General features: G+C 42.6%; 3 protein-coding genes across 9 annotated transcripts in view; 1 reads left to right on the plus strand and 2 right to left on the minus strand.

Moving 5' to 3' along the window:
- LOC308465558 (vomeronasal type-2 receptor 26-like) lies at positions 1-5,334 on the minus strand (the record flags this gene model as incomplete). Its single annotated transcript, XM_080985548.1, has 3 exons — positions 1-1,980; positions 3,382-3,508; positions 5,059-5,334. Coding segments are annotated over 3 exons (1,302 nt in total), but the record flags the coding sequence as incomplete, so codon positions are not given.
- The window catches only part of LOC308469410 (vomeronasal type-2 receptor 26-like), a 27,655-nt gene continuing 10,121 nt past the window's right edge, over positions 3,502-21,035 (plus strand). For 3 of the 7 annotated variants that reach the window (XM_080991821.1, XM_080991826.1, XM_080991825.1), the window contains exons 1-2: positions 3,502-4,136; positions 6,207-6,262. Coding sequence is in view for 1 of the 7 variants with exons in the window: in XM_080991829.1 (XP_080847955.1) it covers positions 6,167-6,262 (96 nt within the window). In the remaining 6 variants the exon portion in view is untranslated. Of the gene's footprint in view, positions 4,137-5,331; positions 6,263-15,304; positions 15,470-21,035 lie in introns of those variants that run through there. The other 4 variants (XM_080991822.1, XM_080991829.1, XM_080991824.1 and 1 more) reach the window with 3 other exon arrangements.
- Positions 6,495-9,424, minus strand: LOC308471935 (vomeronasal type-2 receptor 26-like; the record flags this gene model as incomplete). The annotated part of the gene is made up of 2 exons (XM_080996247.1): positions 6,495-7,611; positions 9,347-9,424. 2 exons carry the CDS (start codon positions 9,422-9,424, stop codon positions 6,598-6,600), a joined length of 1,092 nt encoding a protein of 363 aa, XP_080852373.1. The 3' UTR covers positions 6,495-6,597.

Genomic DNA, 21,035 nt, shown 5'->3' on the forward strand with positions numbered 1-21,035 from the left:
ACAAGACATGTTGGAGACCAGTTCTGGGTTTGCACAGCTTTCATGTAACATTTATTTCATATAGTCAAGTATACATTAATACATTGGTACCAAGAGGATCAAACATTCACACTCACATTCATTTATCCGTACTCACAAGGGCCCTCTGTGTGGGTTGATCAAGCCTCACGCAAGAGCTATGTGTGTCGAGTTGTAGCGCTAATCCCAGCAGCACTGAGGGCATGCAAAAGGGTCCTTTATATAGTCTTCTTTCTCATTGCCATCCATGGGTTGTCTGCAGAAGAGCTATCTCCACCTCTCTCCTCCTGCTCGCCTCCTGGACCATCATAAAAAAAAACCCTTCACAGTCGTACAGTATGTACGACAGACAGTATGTTCCGGACCTTTATCTCATGTCCGTGGCCCATTGCCAGTTCCGCCCTGTTTTGTCCTGGGCTTTTTGCTTTCAGTAAACAACACCACAGCCATACATTCCTCTTTGATAAAACTGGTTTCTCGCTTCGCTTGTCAGCATATCATGCATTACGAATTCTCCATTTTCTTTTGGGCCTAACATTCATACTACACATTCATGACAAGCTGATATGCAACCTAGAAACAGTATAAGCTACAAACAAACTTATTTTGTCAAGTGAACACAGTTCAGGTCATACAAACACTTCCAGGATCTACAAATCATTACTCAAAGCCGTATGCTATTAGCTTCCTCAGCCTGACTCCCTCCGGATGTTACTCAACTCTTAAAAATGTAAACTGGCCTAATGTTTTGTGAGGTGGTAGGAAGGAAACACTTTACCAAATAAATAATTACTGCTGAGCATTTATAAGCTCATAACTGTCCCTTCTGCTGAGTGAGAATACGCCTTCATTGCACCACCTTCATCTACAGTGACAAGTAGGGGTTCCCCAAGATCTCAGATCTCAGGCTAAGAATCACCTTCTCCAGCCTTATCTGGAAAGTGTTTGAATATATATACAGACACCCAATATTTTTGGCACTCACTGGAACCTTCTGGATAATAATATGTCTACATTTCTATGATTCCATGACATCCCTAGAGCTAAGAATACAATGCCATGCTTAGTTTTTTCTTGTCAGGTGCTCCTTCATGTTCAGATCAGGCCTCAGTATAATAATGTAGCACTTGGGAATGAAGATGCAGCCCAGAAGCCCAGCACTGGAGGCCAGGATAGAGAAGACCTGCACGGCTACCATGTACTTCCCCTTGGTGCTCAGGTAGGTGGGAACAAAGGACACCCAAACACTGCAGAAGACCAGCATGCTGAAGGTGATCATCTTGGCTTCATTGAAGTTTCCAGGCAGCTTCCTGGCTAGGAAAGCCACCGTGAAGCAGATGGCAGCCAGGAAGCCCATGTAGCCAAGAGCACCGTAAAACATGGCAACAGACCCTTCATTGCATTGCAGGATAATCTCTGCAGGCTGGGAGTGCATATCAGAGTCAGGGAATGGGGGAGACAGTCCCAGCCATAGGATGCAGATGAGAACTTGTACAATGGAACAGGAAATGACAATGGAGTTGGCCAAACCCTTCCCTAGCCATCTCCTCACCCTGTTCCCCGGCTTAGTGGCCAAGAAGGCCAACACCACCGTGATGGTTTTTGCCAGAACAGAAGAGACAGCAACTGAATAGATTGTGCTAAAGGCTGTTTGTCGGAGAAGGCAGGTTGCTTTTCTTGGCTGGCCGATGAAGAGGAAGGAGGACAGAAAGGAGAGCAGGAGAGAGATAAGGAGGATGTAGGAGATATCCCTGTTATTGGCTTTGACTATTGGAGTTTCTTTGTATTTAATGAAGATTCCTAACCCAAAGCCTGTGGTTAAGGATAAGAAGAGGGCAAAGGAAGCCAGGAGACTGCCTAAAGATTCTTCATAGGAGAGGAAGGTGATTACTTTTGGGATACATTGATCTTGGTCCTTGTTTGGATGCTGATCTTTTGGACAATTTTTGCATTCCTTAGCATCTGCGTAGAGAAAAACACACTTCAGTATCCTAACATCATTCCTAATATCAGTCACACACCTACAATGGTTTGAATGTTGTTTCAGTTGTGAAGTAAAAGTAGGCAGAAGGGAGAGATCACGAAAGAACACTGTTTTGTTGGGAAGAAGAGAGGCAAATGTTCACTGCTAGAAAAATCTTAATCCAGTGACTCATTCCCACAAAATCATCTTGTGCAGCATAGCTAGAAAAACTTTCTGTGTGAGATGTTTCAGACCAGGGAATCAGAACATCAGACCACTAGGTCAAATGTGGCCCAGCATGTCTCCTCATTGGGTGATACTATTTTTGTAAGATGTCAGATGGGTGAGGCTTCAAGGGATCAATTAGAAGCTTAAGCAAGGTGCATTGCAATCCACCCATCAGGTGATGTATTGTGAGCATGTATTGGTTAAGTAGGCGGAAGTGGTTTCCATCCATTGGAAACGACTTCTCCTTCTCAATGTAGTTATTGAAACCTTGAAAAATTACATGTTCAAGTAACAGTGTGGGGTTTGTTGGGAAGTCTCTTTCAAATGCCAATGTGCTACTTTTTGGAGCCCTAAGCACCAGAGGATTATGGAGCAGTTTGAAGCTGCTTGCAAAGAATTTTCAGACAGCCTCTCACTGTGCGTTGAATTGCTGACACTCAGGGCTTTAAAGCATGAATTCAGCTGACATCGCTATTGCATCAGGTGACTGACAAATTGGCAGCAGCACCCAGCTGCTACTTTTGGCCTGGGAAATGAAGATCTAGCATGAAGACCGGTTAAAGGGATCAATGGGTTGACTCAGTATAAATGCAGCTTCTTGTCATGTCCCAGTATTGAGAAGCATATGTGTGAAGCCCAACTTCATTTTATTATATTATATATTTTATTATAAAAAATCGCATATTACATTTGGATCTTATTCCTCCAAGGAACTTGAGGTAGTATAATTTTTCATCACCACCACCATTCCTGAACTGCTGGAGACCTCTGAGAAATAGGCAGGTCCTCTCACTGGCAATAGTGCCGACTGACTCCATGGCAGACCAATAAGCCTCCTGAGGTCACACATTTGGTGAACCCAATACTGACTGTCTTGTGCACTTGTCCCTCACCCATCAAAATAGCTCCCAGGACCAGATTCACTGACATGACTCCCTGCAACATTGGAGGTGATTTTAAAAAAAAAATCCAGAATGATTCTACATGTGTGAGCTGGTGGGCAAATAAATTTTCCTGCTTCTGGGGAAACATTGCAGGCTGGCAACAGGTGAAACCTCTCTGGGAATGTCATTTCATTTATGGGGTGTTATTGGTAGCATCATGTTTGGGTTGGTACAAACATTTGCCCCATCCTCCCATCAAAGGCCCTTTCCTCTGAGATCCTCTCCTACCTTCCACAGTGGAGATTGTCCCTTCTGAGCAAGGAGCACAATCATAGCAGCACACTGGTTTTCCTTCCTGAATCTTCTTGGCATATCCTGGGAGACAGCTCTCTGTGCATCTTGAGCGAGGCACAGCCTAGGTATAAAGAGAAGATTGAGCACTAAGGAGAAAATATTAGTAATATTTCTGCCTTTGGACACAGATCATAGGACAGGGAAATAACCATGACCTTACTGTGGGAGTCTGATTTAGACTTCCAAGCTAGACTGGAGAATTAGGTGATGCCTTTCAAGAGCAGATGACCAAACATTCAAAAAGGATATAGTAGTCATGGGAGGCTTCAACTAGCCCAATATCTGTCAGGAATGAGCCAGCTCCAAGTGGAACTTTACAGCCAGATGCAGAACAGAGAGGTTTAGAATTGACGCAGGCTGAACAATGGACAGCTCCAACTCCCCCGCCCCTTGGAATGCCTGTTGCCAAGGGAGCAACTGAGAGCAGGCTGAAACACAGTCAAAGCTCTCAGGAGGCTTCAACAGGCACGAACAGACACAGAGACAGTCTTTCAATACAGGAAGAGGCTGGAGCTGATTCAATAAGTCTGAAGTTGGTGAATGGGAGGGCTGCTAGACAGGAAGCAAAACAGTCGGAAGGGGCAATGGTTCAATATATTCTGTAGGAACTGGAAGGAGTCTTCAGAAGGGTCCTCTTGAGTGATAATGTCGGCAATAAGTAGGTCAGGTGAGCCAAAGCACAGAATGAGGTCAGGCTTGCAAGAGAAGTTAAAGCTATTCTTTTTAATAAAAAAAAAAATTCTGCAATGTTTGAAGCAAGAGGAAAAACAAGCAAGTAGTAGGTCCTCTGTGAGGAGAAAATGGAGAAATGCTGTTGGGTGACAGAGAAGGTGTAACTGCACAACACCTACTTTGCTCCTGTCTTCACTCAGAAGGAAAGCAGCACCCAACCTGGTGATAACATAATAATAAATGATGCAAGTCCAAGATAGGAAAAGAAATGGTTTGGGACCATGTAGCTACTTTAAATGAATTCACGTCTTCAGGGCCTGATGAGCTGCATCCAATGGTTCTAGAAGAGTTTTCAGATGTAACCTCAGAGCCTTTGTCTATAATCTTTGAGAATTCTAGGATAACAGGTGAGGTCCCTGCAAACTGGAGGCGGGCAAATGTTGCCCCCATCTTCAAAAATGAGAAAAAAGAAGACCCAGGTGCCTATCAACTGGTCAAGGTGGTGGGTTCTCATTCCTTGGAGGTTTTTAAACAGCTTGGATGGTCATTTCTTTCTTCTTTTTCCTCCTGTGTTGAGGGTGCATTTTAATACTTTAATTTTTCAATATTTTAATGTTGTATTTTAACCTTGTTTTTAAGTCGTATTCATTCAACTTGTTTTTATTATTGCTTGTTAGCCACCCTGAGCCCGGCCTTGGCTGGGGAGGACAGGGTATAAATAAAAATTATTATTATTATTATTATTATTATTATTATTATTATTATTATATCTGTCATGGATGTTTCAGTTGAGATTCCTGAATTGCAGGGGGCTGGACTAGATGATCATTAGGGTCCCTTCCAACTCTACAATTCTAAGATTCTATGCTTCTATGTACTATTCAAAATGGTGTTAGAGCATAGCAGATGTCATAGTTAATAACATAACATTTCTCCTACCTTCTTAAATAGCTTGGGCCAGACAATTGCTTCTGGGTTAATGGTGAACTTCAGATTTGAGGACCCTTGTCTCTCTATTCTTCCAATTTTCACTCTAGCAAGAGAGTTATTAGGAAACAGCACCAGATTCACAATATCAAAGTCAATGGTCAGTGCCCCATTCTCATCCAAGTACTGTCCGTCAACTGAAGTGTTAGAATAGAACTGGGCTTCTTTCAAGAATGGATGAAGCTGTAATGACAGAGGAGTCTCCAGCACCGAGAGAACATCAAACCATGTTCAGCCCTTCTTACTCTGCTTTCTAAACTTCTCTGAACAAGAACCACTGTCTCTCTCATCTGGACTTGTAGTGACCATTCTAGATTGTTAGGTCCCCGCATTCTGCTTCAGAATTTTGAGGATGACCAAAGTTAGCATAATTACATATATTAGGAAAGGTTGAATATAGTGTTTAGAAAATATGTAAAGAATGACGAAGATGGCTTTATTAAAAGTTTGCAAGCATATTGATTAATGATAGTCTAAAATGGTAGTGCTTGCATGAGTGTGGTGTAGTGGTTAAGAGCGGTAGACTCGTAATCTGGGGAACCGGGTTCGTGTCTCCGCTCCTCCACATGCAGCTGCTGGGTGACCTTGGGTTAGTCACATTTCTTTGAAGTCTCTCAGCCCCACTCACCTCACAGAGTGTTTGTTGTGGGAGAGGAAGGGAAAGGAGAATGTTAGCCACTTTGAGACTCCTTCAGGTAGTGATCAAGCAGCATATCAAATCCAAACTCTTCTTCTTCTTCACTGAAGTATTTTCCTCTAGTCCTAGCCTGCTTATTAAATTCTGTAAAAAGTCAGCTCCAATATCCATATTAGATCTAGATTCTGCATATTGTGACATTTCAAAACTGCCCTGATTTGGGAACCTTTCTGAATTGCCACGCTATGCAGTGTATGAGGCTGATAATAAGTAGATAATTTCTGAATTTCTGAATCTGAGTTTTGTTCCAACTAGCTCTACAGCTCTCTCTATGTTGAGCTGACTTTGAAGTCTGTCTGTAGGTTGCTGTCTGCAAGTCTGCAGGAATATAGCACTGAATCTGTGAACCTGGCTTCCTGTACAATGATGGGCCATTTCTGTTGTGTCCCACCTTCAACTCTAGGAAGATTCCTGTCCCCTAGGAACCTGGATCGGAAAAACACTCATTTCTGCCAGCAGGTGAAAAAAAGTTATTGTATTATTTTAACATTGTATTGTATTTTCTTTTCATTGCATTTGCATGAAAAACACCCTGGGATCATGTTGATGTGATGAAGGGTGGCTTATAAATTTGTATGAATAAATGAATAAAATGCATCACTGCAATGCTTAACTCTGAATGCAAATTGATGAGTGAAGAAGGGTAGCCCAATTCTCAGAGCATCTTTTTTTGCACACCAAAGGTCCCAGCTTCAATCCCCAATTGCATCTCCAGGGTGAGGAGAGCGGGGAAAGATACCCTTCCAGAAACAGTAGAGAACCACTGCTAGTCAGTCAATGTAGACAGTGCTAAGCTAGAGAGGCCAATGGTCTGACTCAGTGCAAGACAGTTTCCCCATGATCCTATCATGGTGATTCCAGAGCTGGGACAACAAATTGCAGGTTGCAAAAGGAAAAGGACATACCTGCCATGGCTCTAGCCTTGGAAGGTCCAAGCTGCCTCCTCCACCCACAATCGACATCCTCTTTGACCTGGAAGAATATGCAGCGCTCAAGGCCTGCGCCACAGTTTGGATACTAAAGTAATTCACGTAGCTGTCTTGGGACAGGATTCTTTCATTCTCTTCTTGGGGCAACATCTCCAGATTCTCCTTCTCCCTGCACTTTGTCAAACCCCTCACAGATAAGGCATGTTTTGGATATGAACAATCAAATGCTTTTCTCGAATAGCTTAGACTGGCTGAAGACGTTGGCCAATAGTAGTCCTTTTTCATCCTTTTTTTGGTCTTCATTACAAAGGACAAAGAGCCATGGGCATATTGAAAGCAGGCGTCATCAAGTAACAACATTTTGTTCTGAAGACCTGTGGTTATCCAGACTTTCCCCTCAGTTTGTATCCTTTCCAGTAAGGATTGTACCTCTATGATTATAAAAAGTCCATACTGAGAGTCTGCAGAGTAAACAAATACATTGACTTGTCTCCACATGGCAGGTGGTTCTTGGGGTGCCCACAGCCAAGTTTTATGTACTACTCTTTTTGCGAAGGCAACACAGATTTCCTTTTCCATCATCAGAGGTGTCAAGGTACTCAGGAACCTTTCTCCATTGTCATTGTCTGGAACAAAGAGGCCGACCCATGTCCACCTGAAATGCAGGAGGAGTTGCACCACTCCTTGGTATTGAATTTCTTCCTTGGGAGCCATTTGGTAGACAAAAGGGGACTGGACTTTATCATGAAGAACAAAGCCATAACTGAACTGGAAAGTAAATGAAAAGAAATGGATGCTTTGTTTTTCAGGACCCAGACTGGATACTTCTATGCAAATGATGACAAATTTAGTTAGTGCAATCTCAGAAGGTTTCTTTTTCTTTGAAATAAAATAGTTTTTTTATATAGTCTTTTTCTTTTTAATTCCCTACCCTACCCAGAACTCCAGTGTCCAGGTTGGCTGCTGTAAATCAGTGAGGGGTAGTTCCTCCTCCAGCGATGGCCTCTTGCAATCAATCAATGCTCAGTAGTCAAGCATTTATTTCACATGCAGAAAATACCCATTTATTTATTTAAAAAATTCTATATGGCTTTTCACTTCACGGAAAGCAATGTTTCAAAGTTGTGTATGATGTGACTTCCAGTTTCCTGCCAACTTGAAAAGCAGTGCAGTGCCGATCATCCGATCAGCCCGGAGTTTGCAGAGGGTTCAGGGCGCCCCCTCAAAAAGTGTTGCCAGGGTAGGCAACTCCAGGTTGATGGAAACCCGGTGTATATGAACAAAATGGTCCCCCACGTCTTTTGCAAAAACACCAGAAATAAAAATTTCTGACAAGCGCCTTAACCAGAATAAACATAAAAATCAGACTGGAGTTCCCAGAAGGAATCTCTTTTACATACAGGAAACAAAGACGTAGACTGACAAGTGAGAAGCAGGTGCAAGAATTTTGGTTAAGATATGGCAGAGATTTTGACAACACACGCATACCACCCGAACTGTGAGGAGTGACCAGAGGTGTGGAAGAGAGAGCAACAGGTGTGGGGGGGAACAGGGAGGAATTAGATATTTTAGATAATCAAGACAAAGAAAAGACAAGACTTTAGGAAAAAACAAAACAGGAAAGGGAAACAAAGAGCAGATTTAAAAATGTGCAGTTGGAATGTAAATGGTTTGAATAATAAAACAAAAAGATATAAAATTGAACATATAATGGTAAAAGAGAACTCAGATGTAATATGCTTACAAGAGACCCATATTGCAAAAAGGCATAGAAGAGTCCTAATTAATAAAAATTTGGGAATAGAGTTCATCACAGCAGACAAATCAAAACAGAGAGGTGTTGTCATTTTTGTAAAACCAAAAATTGAGCCTAAATTAATCTTAAAAGATGATCTAGGAAGAGTGTAGTGCAGATTGCAGTACAAGGTGAAAAACTTCTTTTAATTGGAATTTATACCCCAAATGAAAAAGGCAGAATTCTTTTTTTTTTTTTTTAAAGGAAACTGATTAACTTGAATTTGCTGATCAGAAATGGGGGATTTAAATAGTGTAATTTCACTTGACATGGACAGAACAATTAGGGGGGAAAGATACTAAAGAAGGCAGATTACCAGCAACTTTTTGCAATATGACAAAGAACCTGAATTTGACAGATGTACTCTTGAGAGTCCCATAGACTGCAAGAAGATCAAACCTATCCATTCTTAAGGAAATCAGCCCTGATTGCTCACTGGAAGGACAGATCGTGAAGCTGAGGCTCCAATACTTTGGCTACCTCATGAGAAGACAAGACTCCCTGGAAAAGACCCTGATGTTGGGAAAGATGGAGGGCACAAGGAAAAGGGGACGACAGAGGACGAGATGGTTGGACAGTGTTCTCGAAGCTAGCAGCATGAGTTTGACCAAACTGCGGGAGGCAGTGGAAGACAGGAGTGCCTGGTGTGCTCTGGTCCATGGGGTCATGAAGAGTCGGACACGACTAAACGACTAAACAACAACAACAACAACAACAACAACAACAACAACAACAACATAATAATAATAATAATAATAATTGCTTTTCCATGAGGCAGCAAATATTGCCAAGTGTGTTTGACCCAAACCCAGTTCTTACCTGTGGGATCTTGTAGATGCCTGACAAACTTGCAATGTGCATGGAGATGTCAGATTCACCCCCTTCAAAAACAGCCATCAGCTTTTTCCACCTTCCACAGTTGTAGTTTGGGATATTGATTTTCCCACCAGCAAGGAGGTCTATCAGAGCATCAGAAGTTGTTCTTCTATCAAAATAGGTATCATAGATGCTGTAGCCCAGAGTGATGTTGGGTAAGATACTCGGGTTCTGATTGATTTCTTGAGTGGCAAGCAAGAAGGAAAGAATCTGCCAGACTCTCCCACTCATCCAACTGTAAAAAGTGTGTCACAATGAAAATGATCGTTACATTCTTTTTTGTGTAAATCAAGACAAATATGAAAGGAAGCTAATATGAAGGGCAAAGTGGGGCAGAGGTCTACCAATATCAGTTTCCACAGTATCTTTGGAAAGGAGGAGGATGGAGGGAAGACAAGAACACAAACCAGCCCCTTTTCTAGAGACCTCTTTGGCCAACCCATCAGTTCCCATGGTTAGCAGTTGCCACTTTTTCCAAGCACCTCTCCTTGCATTGCATAGCTCACAAAAATTGGACTCTGATAATGGTTTGCATGTTTCTAAGGGAGGCACGGGAAGAGTAGCTCTTCACAGCAGCTAAGAGTCTTTGTGAAGTTGGGTTCTGTAGGGCACCAGAGACAAAGTCCACAGAGCCAAATTGCTTCCACAGACTGCATTAGACTGGCCTAAGCAGAGTGGGTAACAATTATAAAAATTGGGAAACTCGTGAAAGGGAACTTGGGTCGACCTTAGAAAAAGGGGTAAATGTTATGTATTAAAATGAGGTTTAGAAGTTTAAATTCGATAAATTAAGATAATTTAAGTAAAATGTTAATAAGGGAAAATTTGGGGACAAGAACTTGCTGAGTTAATTATTGGAATAGGGATGCAAGAAGGGGAGGTGGGGGAAGTCCGGGAAAGTGGTTAAGAAACTAAGATTTTAAAATTATATGTGTTACGTGTGTGTTGTGTGTTGTGTCTGTATGTTTTTGTGTTTGTCTAAAAAACCTTTTGAAAACCCTAATAAAAATTTTATTAAAAAAAAAAAATAAGCAGAGTGGACATTTGAAGTTTGCAGTTTATATAGATGGTGTTGTTGCTACTGTGGAAGGAGAGTTGCCTTATTCACTTTTCTCTGTGAGAGAACCAATCTCTCCTCTAGAATATTATTTCCAGTTGAGTGTGGGCAACTTCCCAATTTTCATGCTCCAGTGCTCCGTGAGAGACAATGAGAGAATCAATTTCCTTTTTTTTCTTACTGCAACAAACATACCTCACATATTTTTCTATCTTATATAATACACTTGAGCAAGTCTGACTGAAATCTTTTACTGTTATTAAAAGTCAAAAGGCATTGAAATGCTACTTTTCAAGAAGTGGAAGGATGCAAAGAAATCTTTTAATTAATAAATGAAATAAATCACAGGACCCCACAGCAACACCATTCTTGCTCAGGCCCCCAAGAGAGACCGTCTTACCTTCAGTCAGTTTCATCTCACAGGTTTAAAAGCAAAACCCTTTATCAGGGAATCCAGGGGGGAAAAGACTGACTGAGATAGATCAAGAGAATTGGAGAGTGGGCAGGAAACAAAAATACATCAATAAGTCATTACTTACAAGTGAACCTTACTTAAGGGTGGGCTGGAAAAGGTGAAGGAAATTTCGTCGGTAATGAAACTTAAAGATATTACTCCACCAATGAGGTGATGTCCTGAGTTGTAAAAATTCACAGGAGAATTTTGATCCCTGTTCAGATTCAGTGGGCATTTTGTCCTCTGCTGCATCCCGTAGGTTGCAAGAGGCAGCAGCAGCAGCGGTATCATTCTGGGTCTGTCTGCTACACTTCCAACTAATTGGAAGAAACCCTAAACTGTTGCAAGACTGTTGCAAGCAATTGCAGTTGCTTGACAAATACAGTTCTGTCTCTAGAGTGAAAGGTGAAAAACCACAGCTCAGTGGTACAGCATGTGTTTTGCAACTCAGAAGATGCTAGGTTGAATCTCTGCTAACTGTCCCAGCTAAGGCTGAGAATGTCAGGCCATTTGCCTGCCTACATCTTGCCCCCAAGGACTCTGTGGCACACAATATATTTTATACACAAAGCCTTTCAGGCAAATAACCACCTGATGCCCCTGATTGGGATGTTTGCGTTTTTGTTCCTAAAGGCACCATTTGAAGGGTGTGCGAGGAGAACTCTTTGACTCTGGAAATGTTAAGAATAAGGGTCAAGAATAGATCGGTGTGGTTTGTTAATTGTTCAGGGAAGCAATCTCCCACCTGAAAGCTTATGGGAATAGGTGCAGTTCAGGAGAAAAACATGTTGACTCAATAGATTAACATGGATCACAGAGGGAAAAAGTTGACTTTGGGTGAACTTTATTGAGACCTGAAGAGTCCAGAAGGCCCATCAAGTATGGTATCCTCTTCTCACAGTCTGTATGTTTAGCTGTAAGTTGCTTTACCCTGGGCAAGATAAAGTGACCAACAAATTTAAATAATGATAATGATAAAAATTAATAATAATATGAACCTGTAATAGACGCACCTGTTGATTATTCCAAGTGAAGGAAAGGAAGTGAAAATGTGCTATAAACAGATTTATTTTGGAAAGTGGACACAGTTCAAGTCATGCAAATCACTCAGGGACCTGCAAAACATATGTTCCGGAGGTCCATTCTTAACCTGAAACAGTATTTAACCTGAGGCGTGCTTTCCCTAATGGGGCCTCTTGCTGCCACCGCGCCGCTGCTGCGCGATTTCCATTCTCATCCTGAGGCAAAGTTTGTAACCCGAGGTACTACTTCCTGGTTTGCGGAGTTTGTAACCTGAAGTGTTTGTAACCCGAGATGTTTGTAACCCGCTTGCAGTATATCCAAATCTGGGAGAGTTGTGTACAGCTATTAACCAAATAAAAAACAACAAAGCCAGTGGATCTGATGAGATACCTGCCGAAATCTTCAAAGTGGGTGGAATTGAACTTACACAACAACTTCACAAGCTCATCAAAAAAATCTGGGAAAGAGAAGAGATCCCAGCAGGATTTAGGGATGCCAAAATTATAAATCTCTTTTAAAAAGGTGACAGAACTGATTGTGGAAACTATCGAGGCATCTCTCTATTAGCTGTGGCCAGCAAAATTCTTGCAAGGATCTTAGCAAACTGTCTCTTAACAATATCCAAGATGACCCTTCCTGAATCCTAAAATGGTTTTTGGCCTTCTAGGGGGACAGTGGACATGATTTTCACCGCTCGACAGCTTCAAGAAAAATGCAGAGAGCAAAACCAACCCCTGTATATGACGTTTATTGATCTGACTAAGGCTTTCGACACTGTAAATCGTAATGCCCTGTGAACTGTCCTTCTGAAAATTGGCTGCCCAGATAAATTTGTAAACATCATTCAGCTCCTCCATGATAATATGTCAACAAAAGTAGCAGATAACAATGGCTTTCAAAGTGAACCATTTACAGTGGGATCAGGTGTTAAACAGGGTTGTGTTATTGCCCCAACTCTATTCATTATTTTCATTGCCATGATCCTACACTTTGTGGAAGGGAAACTCCCCACCAGAGTAGAAATCATATATCGAACAGATGGAAAGCTCTTCAATCTGAGCAGGCTGAAAGCAAAGAGTAAGGTAGAGGCACAAATACAAGATGGGTGACACCTGGCTTGAGAGCAGTGCATGTGAAAAGGATCTAGGAGTCTTGGTTGACCACAAACTTGACATGAGCCAACAGTGTGACGCGGCAGCTTAAAAAGCCAATGCAATTCTGGGCTGCATCAATAGGAGTATAGCATCTAGATCAAGGGAAGTAATAGTGCCACTGTATTCTGCTCTGGTCAGACCTCACCTGGAGTACTGTGTCCAGTACTGGGCACCACAGTTAAGAAGGACACTGACAAACTGGAACGTGTCCAGAGGAGGGCAACCAAAATGGTCAAAGGCCTGGAAACGATGCCTTATGAGGAACGGCTAAGAGAGCTGGGCATGTTTAGCCTGGAGAAGAGGAGGTTAAGGGGTGATATGATAGCCATGTTCAAATATATAAAAGGATGTCATATAGAGGAGGGAGAAAGGTTGTTTTCTGCTGCTCCAGAGAAGCGGACACGGAGCAATGGATCCAAACTACAAGAAAGAAGATTCCACCTAAACATTAGGAAGAACTTCCTGACAGTAAGAGCTGTTTGACAGTGGAATTTGCTGCCAAGGAGTGTGGTGGAGTCTCCTTCTTTGGAGGTCTTTAAGCAGAGGCTTGACAACCATATGTCAGGAGTGCTCTGATGGTGTTTCCTGCTTGGCAGGGGGTTGGACTCGATGGCCCTTGTGGTCTCTTCCAACTCTATGATTCTATGATTCTATGATTCTAAGGTTACCGTAACTTCCGTAATAGAGCTTCAGTATGCTGATGACAATGTCGTGTGTGCACGCTCAGAGGATGACCTCCAAACCATCCTAAGTATCTTTGCAGAAGCTTACGAAAAGCTTGTCCTATCACTCAACATCAAAAAAACCAAAGTGCTGCACCAACAAGTACAAAATAACCCCTCTGTAGCGCCACAAATCCAACTCAATGGCATAACTTTGAAAAATGTCAACCACTTCTACTACCTAGGCAGTTATCTTTCCACAAGGGCCAACATTAATGCTGAAATCCAGCATCGCCTGAGCTCTGCAAGTGCGTCTTTCTCCTGATTGAAGTGCAGAGTGTTAGAGGACCGGGCCATTCGCAGAGAAACAAAAATTTCAAGGGACAGTCCAGAATTTACAGAAGCCGGAAAATCCCAGAATGTCCCACTTTTTCTTAGGACATCCCTATTTGAATTGAAGAGATGTCAGACGGTATGGGTCATGATTTCCCAGGTTTATTCCAATCCTTGGGAAGAATTTGTGTACCAACATCTAGTTCCATATATTTTAAAGGGGTTTCATAGATATGCAAGTTTCCATAATCTACAGTACAATTGAGAACCAGAATCCTTTCCCCTCTCTACTCATTATACTTAATCAATATTCAGATTGTGTTAAGGGTATTAGAGCTTGTGTTTTTGCATGTTCTTTTATAATAAAACTATGAATTTAATTAAAATAAATCTAGTATGTGTTAAGGTTTGACAAAATTAATTTTAGTTGTTTAACAGAGAACAGTTGATTATTGTATAGAAATCTCATAATGTGTATAAAAGTTGGACTCTTTCTGTTGGGGGTTCAAATGGTTGATTACTGGTGTCTTTGGGACTTTGCCACCTACGGCCCCTAAATTTTCAGCAATCAATAATTTGAACGGTTAATGGACAAACCAAGGAAAAAGAGGGGAAATCAACATGTGCTATAAAGCTATTTAATCTGTAAAGTGAACGCAGCTGCAGTCATACAACTGCTTCAGGGATCTGCAAAACATACTATACAAGCTTCCCCAACCTGACTCCTGCAAGGTGTTACCCAACGCTACCTTCCTGATCCTCCTGACCCTTGGCCATAGAGGCTGCTTTGAACTGGAGAAGGTGGATTCAAATGTTTGCTTAATGTTTGCCTGTTGATCTGTCAAGAAAGGTGGTCACCCTAATTCCAGTGGAATTCAACTAAAGAATGATTTGTCTCTGAGACTTGGAAGTGACATGCTCCCCAAAGTATGGGACACAAACTTGAAGGAAGCGGTGGTGGTCTCCAAGCCAAGAGCTGCTTCTTCAGCTACTGGGGAGCCAGGCCAGAGTTGGCAGCTTACAAGGGTCAGAAGCAGACTAGAAAAATGCACTATAAATGACTATTGCCATTCTCTCTTGGCTAAGGTGGTCTCTGGCATGATGTTGGAGGACCATAATCATGTAGAGGTTGCCATGGATCCACATTGGGACCTCCATGGCAACCCTTGGACTGTCTCACATGGTCTTTAGTCTAACATATCGAGCACATAGCATCAGGCAGCGCACAGCCTTGAGTTCAAGACTGGATTACTGCAATGAACTCTATGTAGGTCTTCCTTTGTGTCTGATTCAGAAAGCAGTCAGTTCAGAAGTGACTGTCAGGAGTAAGACCTTGTCAGCTTATAATAATTCTATCCTCAGATCTAGGGCTAATTTAGACTGGTGAGTTATAACGTTATAAATGTGTTATAAAAATGTGACCAGGGGGCTCTGTACAGCAGTCAATGCAAAATTGAACTGAGAGCTATATAACTTGTTTTTCTTAGCTTTTTTTAGATCAGTGTTGATCCAGCCCTTTAGTGGTTTGCTGGTTTCTTACTGGACCAAATGCAAAGTGTTACAAAAAAAAATCCTAAGATCTCGGCACCAGTTGACTTGTGGAATTGCCTCACTTTGTATACGTCCACTCAACTGATTCAGTTTGTAGAACTGGCACTGTTACCACTTAATACTCATTCTGTACTGATAATAATTTAATTTGACAGCCCATACATTTTGCCACTCCCTGCCTATTGAAATCTTTACTGGAGTCTCTTTTTTTGTCCCTGGGGAAACCATTTTTATTCAGGGTTCAGATATGTGGAAGTTGGCAAGTGTTTTTATCTATTGCTAGCTTCATTGTTTATTTTATAATATTTTGAATATTTAAAATAGCTGTTTTCAACATTGTCTTTTATTGAAAATTTATAATTTTTGTTACTTTTTATAAACCACTGGGAGGGTCTATTTACACTAAAGTGTTATATAAATTTGACCTGATCTAGCGTCAATAAAGATCAGCCAATCCTTGAACCATGTATTGAGTAAACTTTCTTCTTCTTCTTCTTCTTCTTCTTCTTCTTCTTCTTCTTCTTCTTCTTCTTCTTCTATGCAGCTGCTCCCATAAAGGTTTCAGAAGAGATATTTACCGCCTTACATTTATCAGAACCACAGTGATTTATTCTTATTCTCTGCAGAGTCCAAGAAATAGTTCCACACCCCTTCACATATTGCCTTGGGGAACAATAATGTCAACTTCACAATTAAGGGCTGCAGGAGGTTGTTTATTCAACTATGCTTGAAAAGTCTGATGTATAAAATACCTTGGGGCCAAGATATAGAGCATTTGAAGGAGAAAGTATAAAACCCAATCAAAACATAGGAAGCTGCCTTCTAGCTCAGTACCATCTACTGACTGGCAGCATCTCTCCAGGTAGAGGACATCCTCAGCTCTACCTGTTATCAGGTAGCAGAGACTGAACCTGACACCTTCTGGGTGGGAAAAAGATGCTCCATCACTGAGCTATGGCCCTTCCCTTCAATCCTAATTTGGGCAGAGCTGAACACCCCTTGTATTTGTCAAGTCGCTGAAGCCTCTGTCTTGCAAATATTTGGGGTTTCTTCTAAGTAGCGGCTTGTGTGGACTGGAACAGTCACAAGAAAAGAGTAGCAGGCAGACCCAAAATGATGATGATTATTATACCGCTGCTTGTTTCGTTGCCTCTAGCAACACAGGGGATGCAGCAGAGGGCAAAATGTCCACTGAATCTGATCAGAGATAGAAATCTGACTGTTAATTATCACCGGCAAGGAGATCACCTCATTAGTGGAATTGTATCTTCAAGATTAATTGGAAATCAACTTCCCTTTAGCTTTTCCAGCACCCCAGTAAGCGATTTTGAGAAGTAAGTAATGGTGTATTGCCATACAGTGATACCTCGGGTTAAGTACTTAATTCGTTCCGGAGGTCTGTACTTAACCTGAAACTGTTCTTAGCCTGAAGCACCACTTTAGCTAATGGGGCCTCCTGCTGCCGCCACGCCGCCAGAGCACGATTTCTGTTCTCATCCTGAAGCAAAGTTCTTAACCTGAAGCAATATTTCTGGGGTAGCAGAGTCTGTAACCTGAAGCGTATGTAACCCAAGGTACCACTGTATTCCTTCTTCCTAAACTACTCTCCACTTCCCTTGCTGTGCTGATAAATCACTATATTTGTTGTTTGAAGATTAAGGGAGCATCTCATCCACTGGAATCAAATACAGCTGGAAAATCTGAGTAGGAGTTATAATAATAATAATAATAATAATTTATTACGGCCGTAGGCCCATACAGATAAAAACAAGACATAAATAACAGCCTGTGCACGTGGGAAAGAACAGCCGCTAAAACACTACTATAACAGTAAAATAGTATAAGATGGAATGGCATACTACGCCTTAATTAGCTTGTGGTGCTCCTTGGCAACGCTTTTGGGTAAGGACAGCGACCAGGAACCTAGCCACTTTCAAGGTTGTATGGGTATCCTTATCCTGCAAGATTTGGGCAAGGTGGAATTTTGGTGGGGTACCCTCTAGTTTCTGTATGATTGATCCCAACAAATTTGCCCGTGGCACCTTGAATAAGGGGCAAGTGAACATAATGTGCTGAAGCGACTCCGGCGTCTCCTTATCACATTCGCACATGGCGGAGGCTTGGCCCTTTGAGAATCTATGTCTCAGGACATTGGAGGGAAAAACGTTAAACCTCGCTTTGGTGAAGGCCAGCCTATGGGTAACAGTCGAAAGGGAGGAGAGGTATGATGGAACGCAGTAAGTTAAAGTGATACCAATGTTCTGGGGCGAACAAACACCTCCCCCCAGCGTATAATTTCGCTGTAAATCGATGTCATCCAGTCTTTGGCGGATCAGTCTTTGAGCAGTGATTTGATCTAGTTTTAGGGAATCTAAGGGAGAGATTCCATAACTCAGGAGTTTGGCATGAATTCTACTAGTCCAAAGGCTGGAGAATTCATCTCGCCATAAGCATTGGACAAGATAATGGTCTGGTAATCTATGCCACAATGATAACCAATAATTGAAGACTTGCTTCCACAGGCAAGTTTCTAAGGATGCGATCTTCAATTCTAGTCGCATGGCTGCGTTGCTTACGCACAGGGGGAGCATTAGGAGCCGACGTAGGAATTGGTTTTGCAGAGTCTCAAGAGGAGCAAGGTCTGTCATCACGGCCCAGAGCAGGGCAGCATAAGCAAGCACGGGAACCACTTTTGCCTTGAACACCTTTAGGGCCGAGGGAACATGCAAAGCTCCATCCGAAAAGAAAAATCGGAGGAGCGCATATGACAGAGTTTTGGCCTTGTTAAGTAGGTGTTGAATATGTGCTTTCCACCCCAAATTGTATTGAAAAATAACTCCTAGGTATTGAAATTTTAGGACTTGCTCTATTTTTGCTCCACCAAGCTTCCATTCGTATAATCTCCGACTTCTGGCGAAAATCAGAATCTTAGATTTAGCATGATTGATGGTTAATTGATTGAGTTGACAATACGTGGCAAAGATCTTCAGAGCTCTGGTTAGTCCAACACGTGTATAAGATAGAATTACCGCGTCGTCCGCATATAAAAGGAGTGGACAGCGGTAATCCGCTAGTCTAGGCGCATGTGTACTTGGAGATGAGTTGACTAGGGGTGCTCGCATGTCGCTGATGAATAGATTGAATAGGCAGGGAGCCAATATACATCCTTGGTGCACTCCCTTGTTTATTGGTATCGAATTTGTGAGGTCGCCCGCAGGAGTAAGTCTCACTCTGGCAAGGGTACCTTCATGGAGCTGACTTATAAGCCATAAGAGTCTTCTATCGATGCCCTGTTTCGCAAGTTTCTCCCAAAGAATATTTCTAGGAACGCTGTCAAAGGCTGCCTTAAGATCTAAGAAGGCAGCACACAGGTAGCCCCGGGGAGGGGAGGAGTACTTCCATGCCAGATGGTAAAGAACTATCGCATGATCAGTTGTAGAGCGTTTAATTCTGAACCCTGCTTGTTCGTGGCCAATCTGGTTGGTCTCATCTACCCATCGCAATAGTTTCGTCAGCAAAAAGCTGGCATAAATTTTCCCTATGATCGAAAGGAGGCTGATGTTACGGTAATTTTCCGGCTCCATTGGAGAACCTTTTTTATGAATTGGTACTATAATGGCCTCCTTCCATATTTTGGGGATGAGACCAGAAGCGTTGATTGCGTCGAAGGTTTTGGCCAAGATGCCAGCCCACCATTTTGGGTGTAGTTTGATGGCTTCAGCAGGGATCAGGTCGGGCCCTGGGGCTTTGCCCGATTTCAGCTGGGCTATTAGCTTGGCTATTTCGTCAGGATCGGTGGGAGGCCAAATAGGTAGGTGGGAAAACAGATGCATCAGATGGTCGGAGGGAGCATCTGCCTGTGAGAAACATTTCTTCAGGAACAATTCCCATGTCGGTGCAGGGATGACTGCCCTTGGGTATTTCCTCACCCTTCTGTTAATCAGAGACCAGAATTCCCTGGATCTATGTGATTTTGAAGCAGTAATCAAGGCCTGCCAGCGATTATGTTGCCACTCACGTTTGGCAATTTTCTGCGTGCGTTTGTAAACTTGCTTGGCTTGTGCATAACTAGCTGGCAGAGTAGATGCATCGGAGGTCTTATATACATTATATATAGCACGAAGGCGCTGTCTTGCTTGTTTGCACTGAGAGTTATACCAGGGGGCACCGTAAGTATACTCGTTTCGATTTAATATTTTGGGTGGTAACCTGAAGAAGGACGTAAGATCAGTCGTATGATGGTGGAAGCGTTTCAACACTATGCTATGCTCGTCTGAGGCAGAGCCTATGTAGGGATGGGGCCCGAGGATTTCTTTTTGAAAGAATTCCTGATACCTTTGAGCCTGGGTCTCCGACCATTTGATTCCTCTTACTTGGAGAGATACGTTGGTTACCATCTGGGTCGCATGTCTATAGGCCTCCGACTGCCAATTCAGGGAAAGCTTGGCTACAAGGGGAAGATGATCACTAGATTGTACATTCTCGATCTTAAAGGTGGAAATACACTTAAGTAGATCACTGGAGACCAGCAGGTAATCGAGGACGCTGTTTGATTTAACACTCAGGTGAGTGAAATCCCCTGGAATATCAGGGAGGCATGTGCCATTTAGGGGGACCAGATTTAAACGGATGGCCATTTGGTAGAGGAATACTCCAGCCTCATTAACTCGTTGGTCTTTAGAAGTTCTCCTCATGATATGTTCCAGATCATAATTATCAAGGTTTGGGGTAACCCACCATTTGGCTTTGGTCAGCGAGTCCCAATTTGCTGCTGTGCGGGCATTAAAATCGCCACCTATTATGGCCGGGATGTTAGGAAACTTGACATAGCATGAGAGCAAATGCTCTTCTAGCGAGCCCCATTTAGAGCCCAGTTCGGAGGAAGAACCCCCGGGTGGCAAGTAAACATTTGTAACTAGAAGTGAGATCTTTCCCCCCGCAATCAGAGTAAATTTAGAATGTAAGTTGAGGGAGATGCCTATTATTAGGCCCCCTTTAGGGCGGCCTCCTTTCAGGGAGGGGCAGGCAGGGAGTTCTAGAAGCTCAAAGCCATTTAGATCAATTCTCTCTACTTCCCACGATTCTTGGAACAAGATGATATGAAACAGGTTAATATACTCCAAGAATTCTGGGTCAAGTTTTTCCCCCCTCCAGCCCGCAATGTTCCAGCTGAGGACTGATAGGGGGGAGTTCCTGTTGTAACCAATTCGCTGTCATTTCGGGGAGGGATGTGAGTCCTTTGGAGGCAAGGCAGACCCCGCGAAAAAGTCAGTTATTTTACTTTGCATAGCAGGCACCTGCTGAAGGTACCTAGTCTTGAAGTTGGTAGTGAGGTATTCTGACTGGGGCGACAAAACGGGTCAGTGGGGAACTCCACAGGATTTGCTGAGACTGCCCC

Source organism: Podarcis pityusensis, assembly GCF_964106645.2.
Source record: "Podarcis pityusensis genome assembly, chromosome: 2".
Classification (NCBI taxonomy): domain Eukaryota; kingdom Metazoa; phylum Chordata; class Lepidosauria; order Squamata; family Lacertidae; genus Podarcis; species Podarcis pityusensis.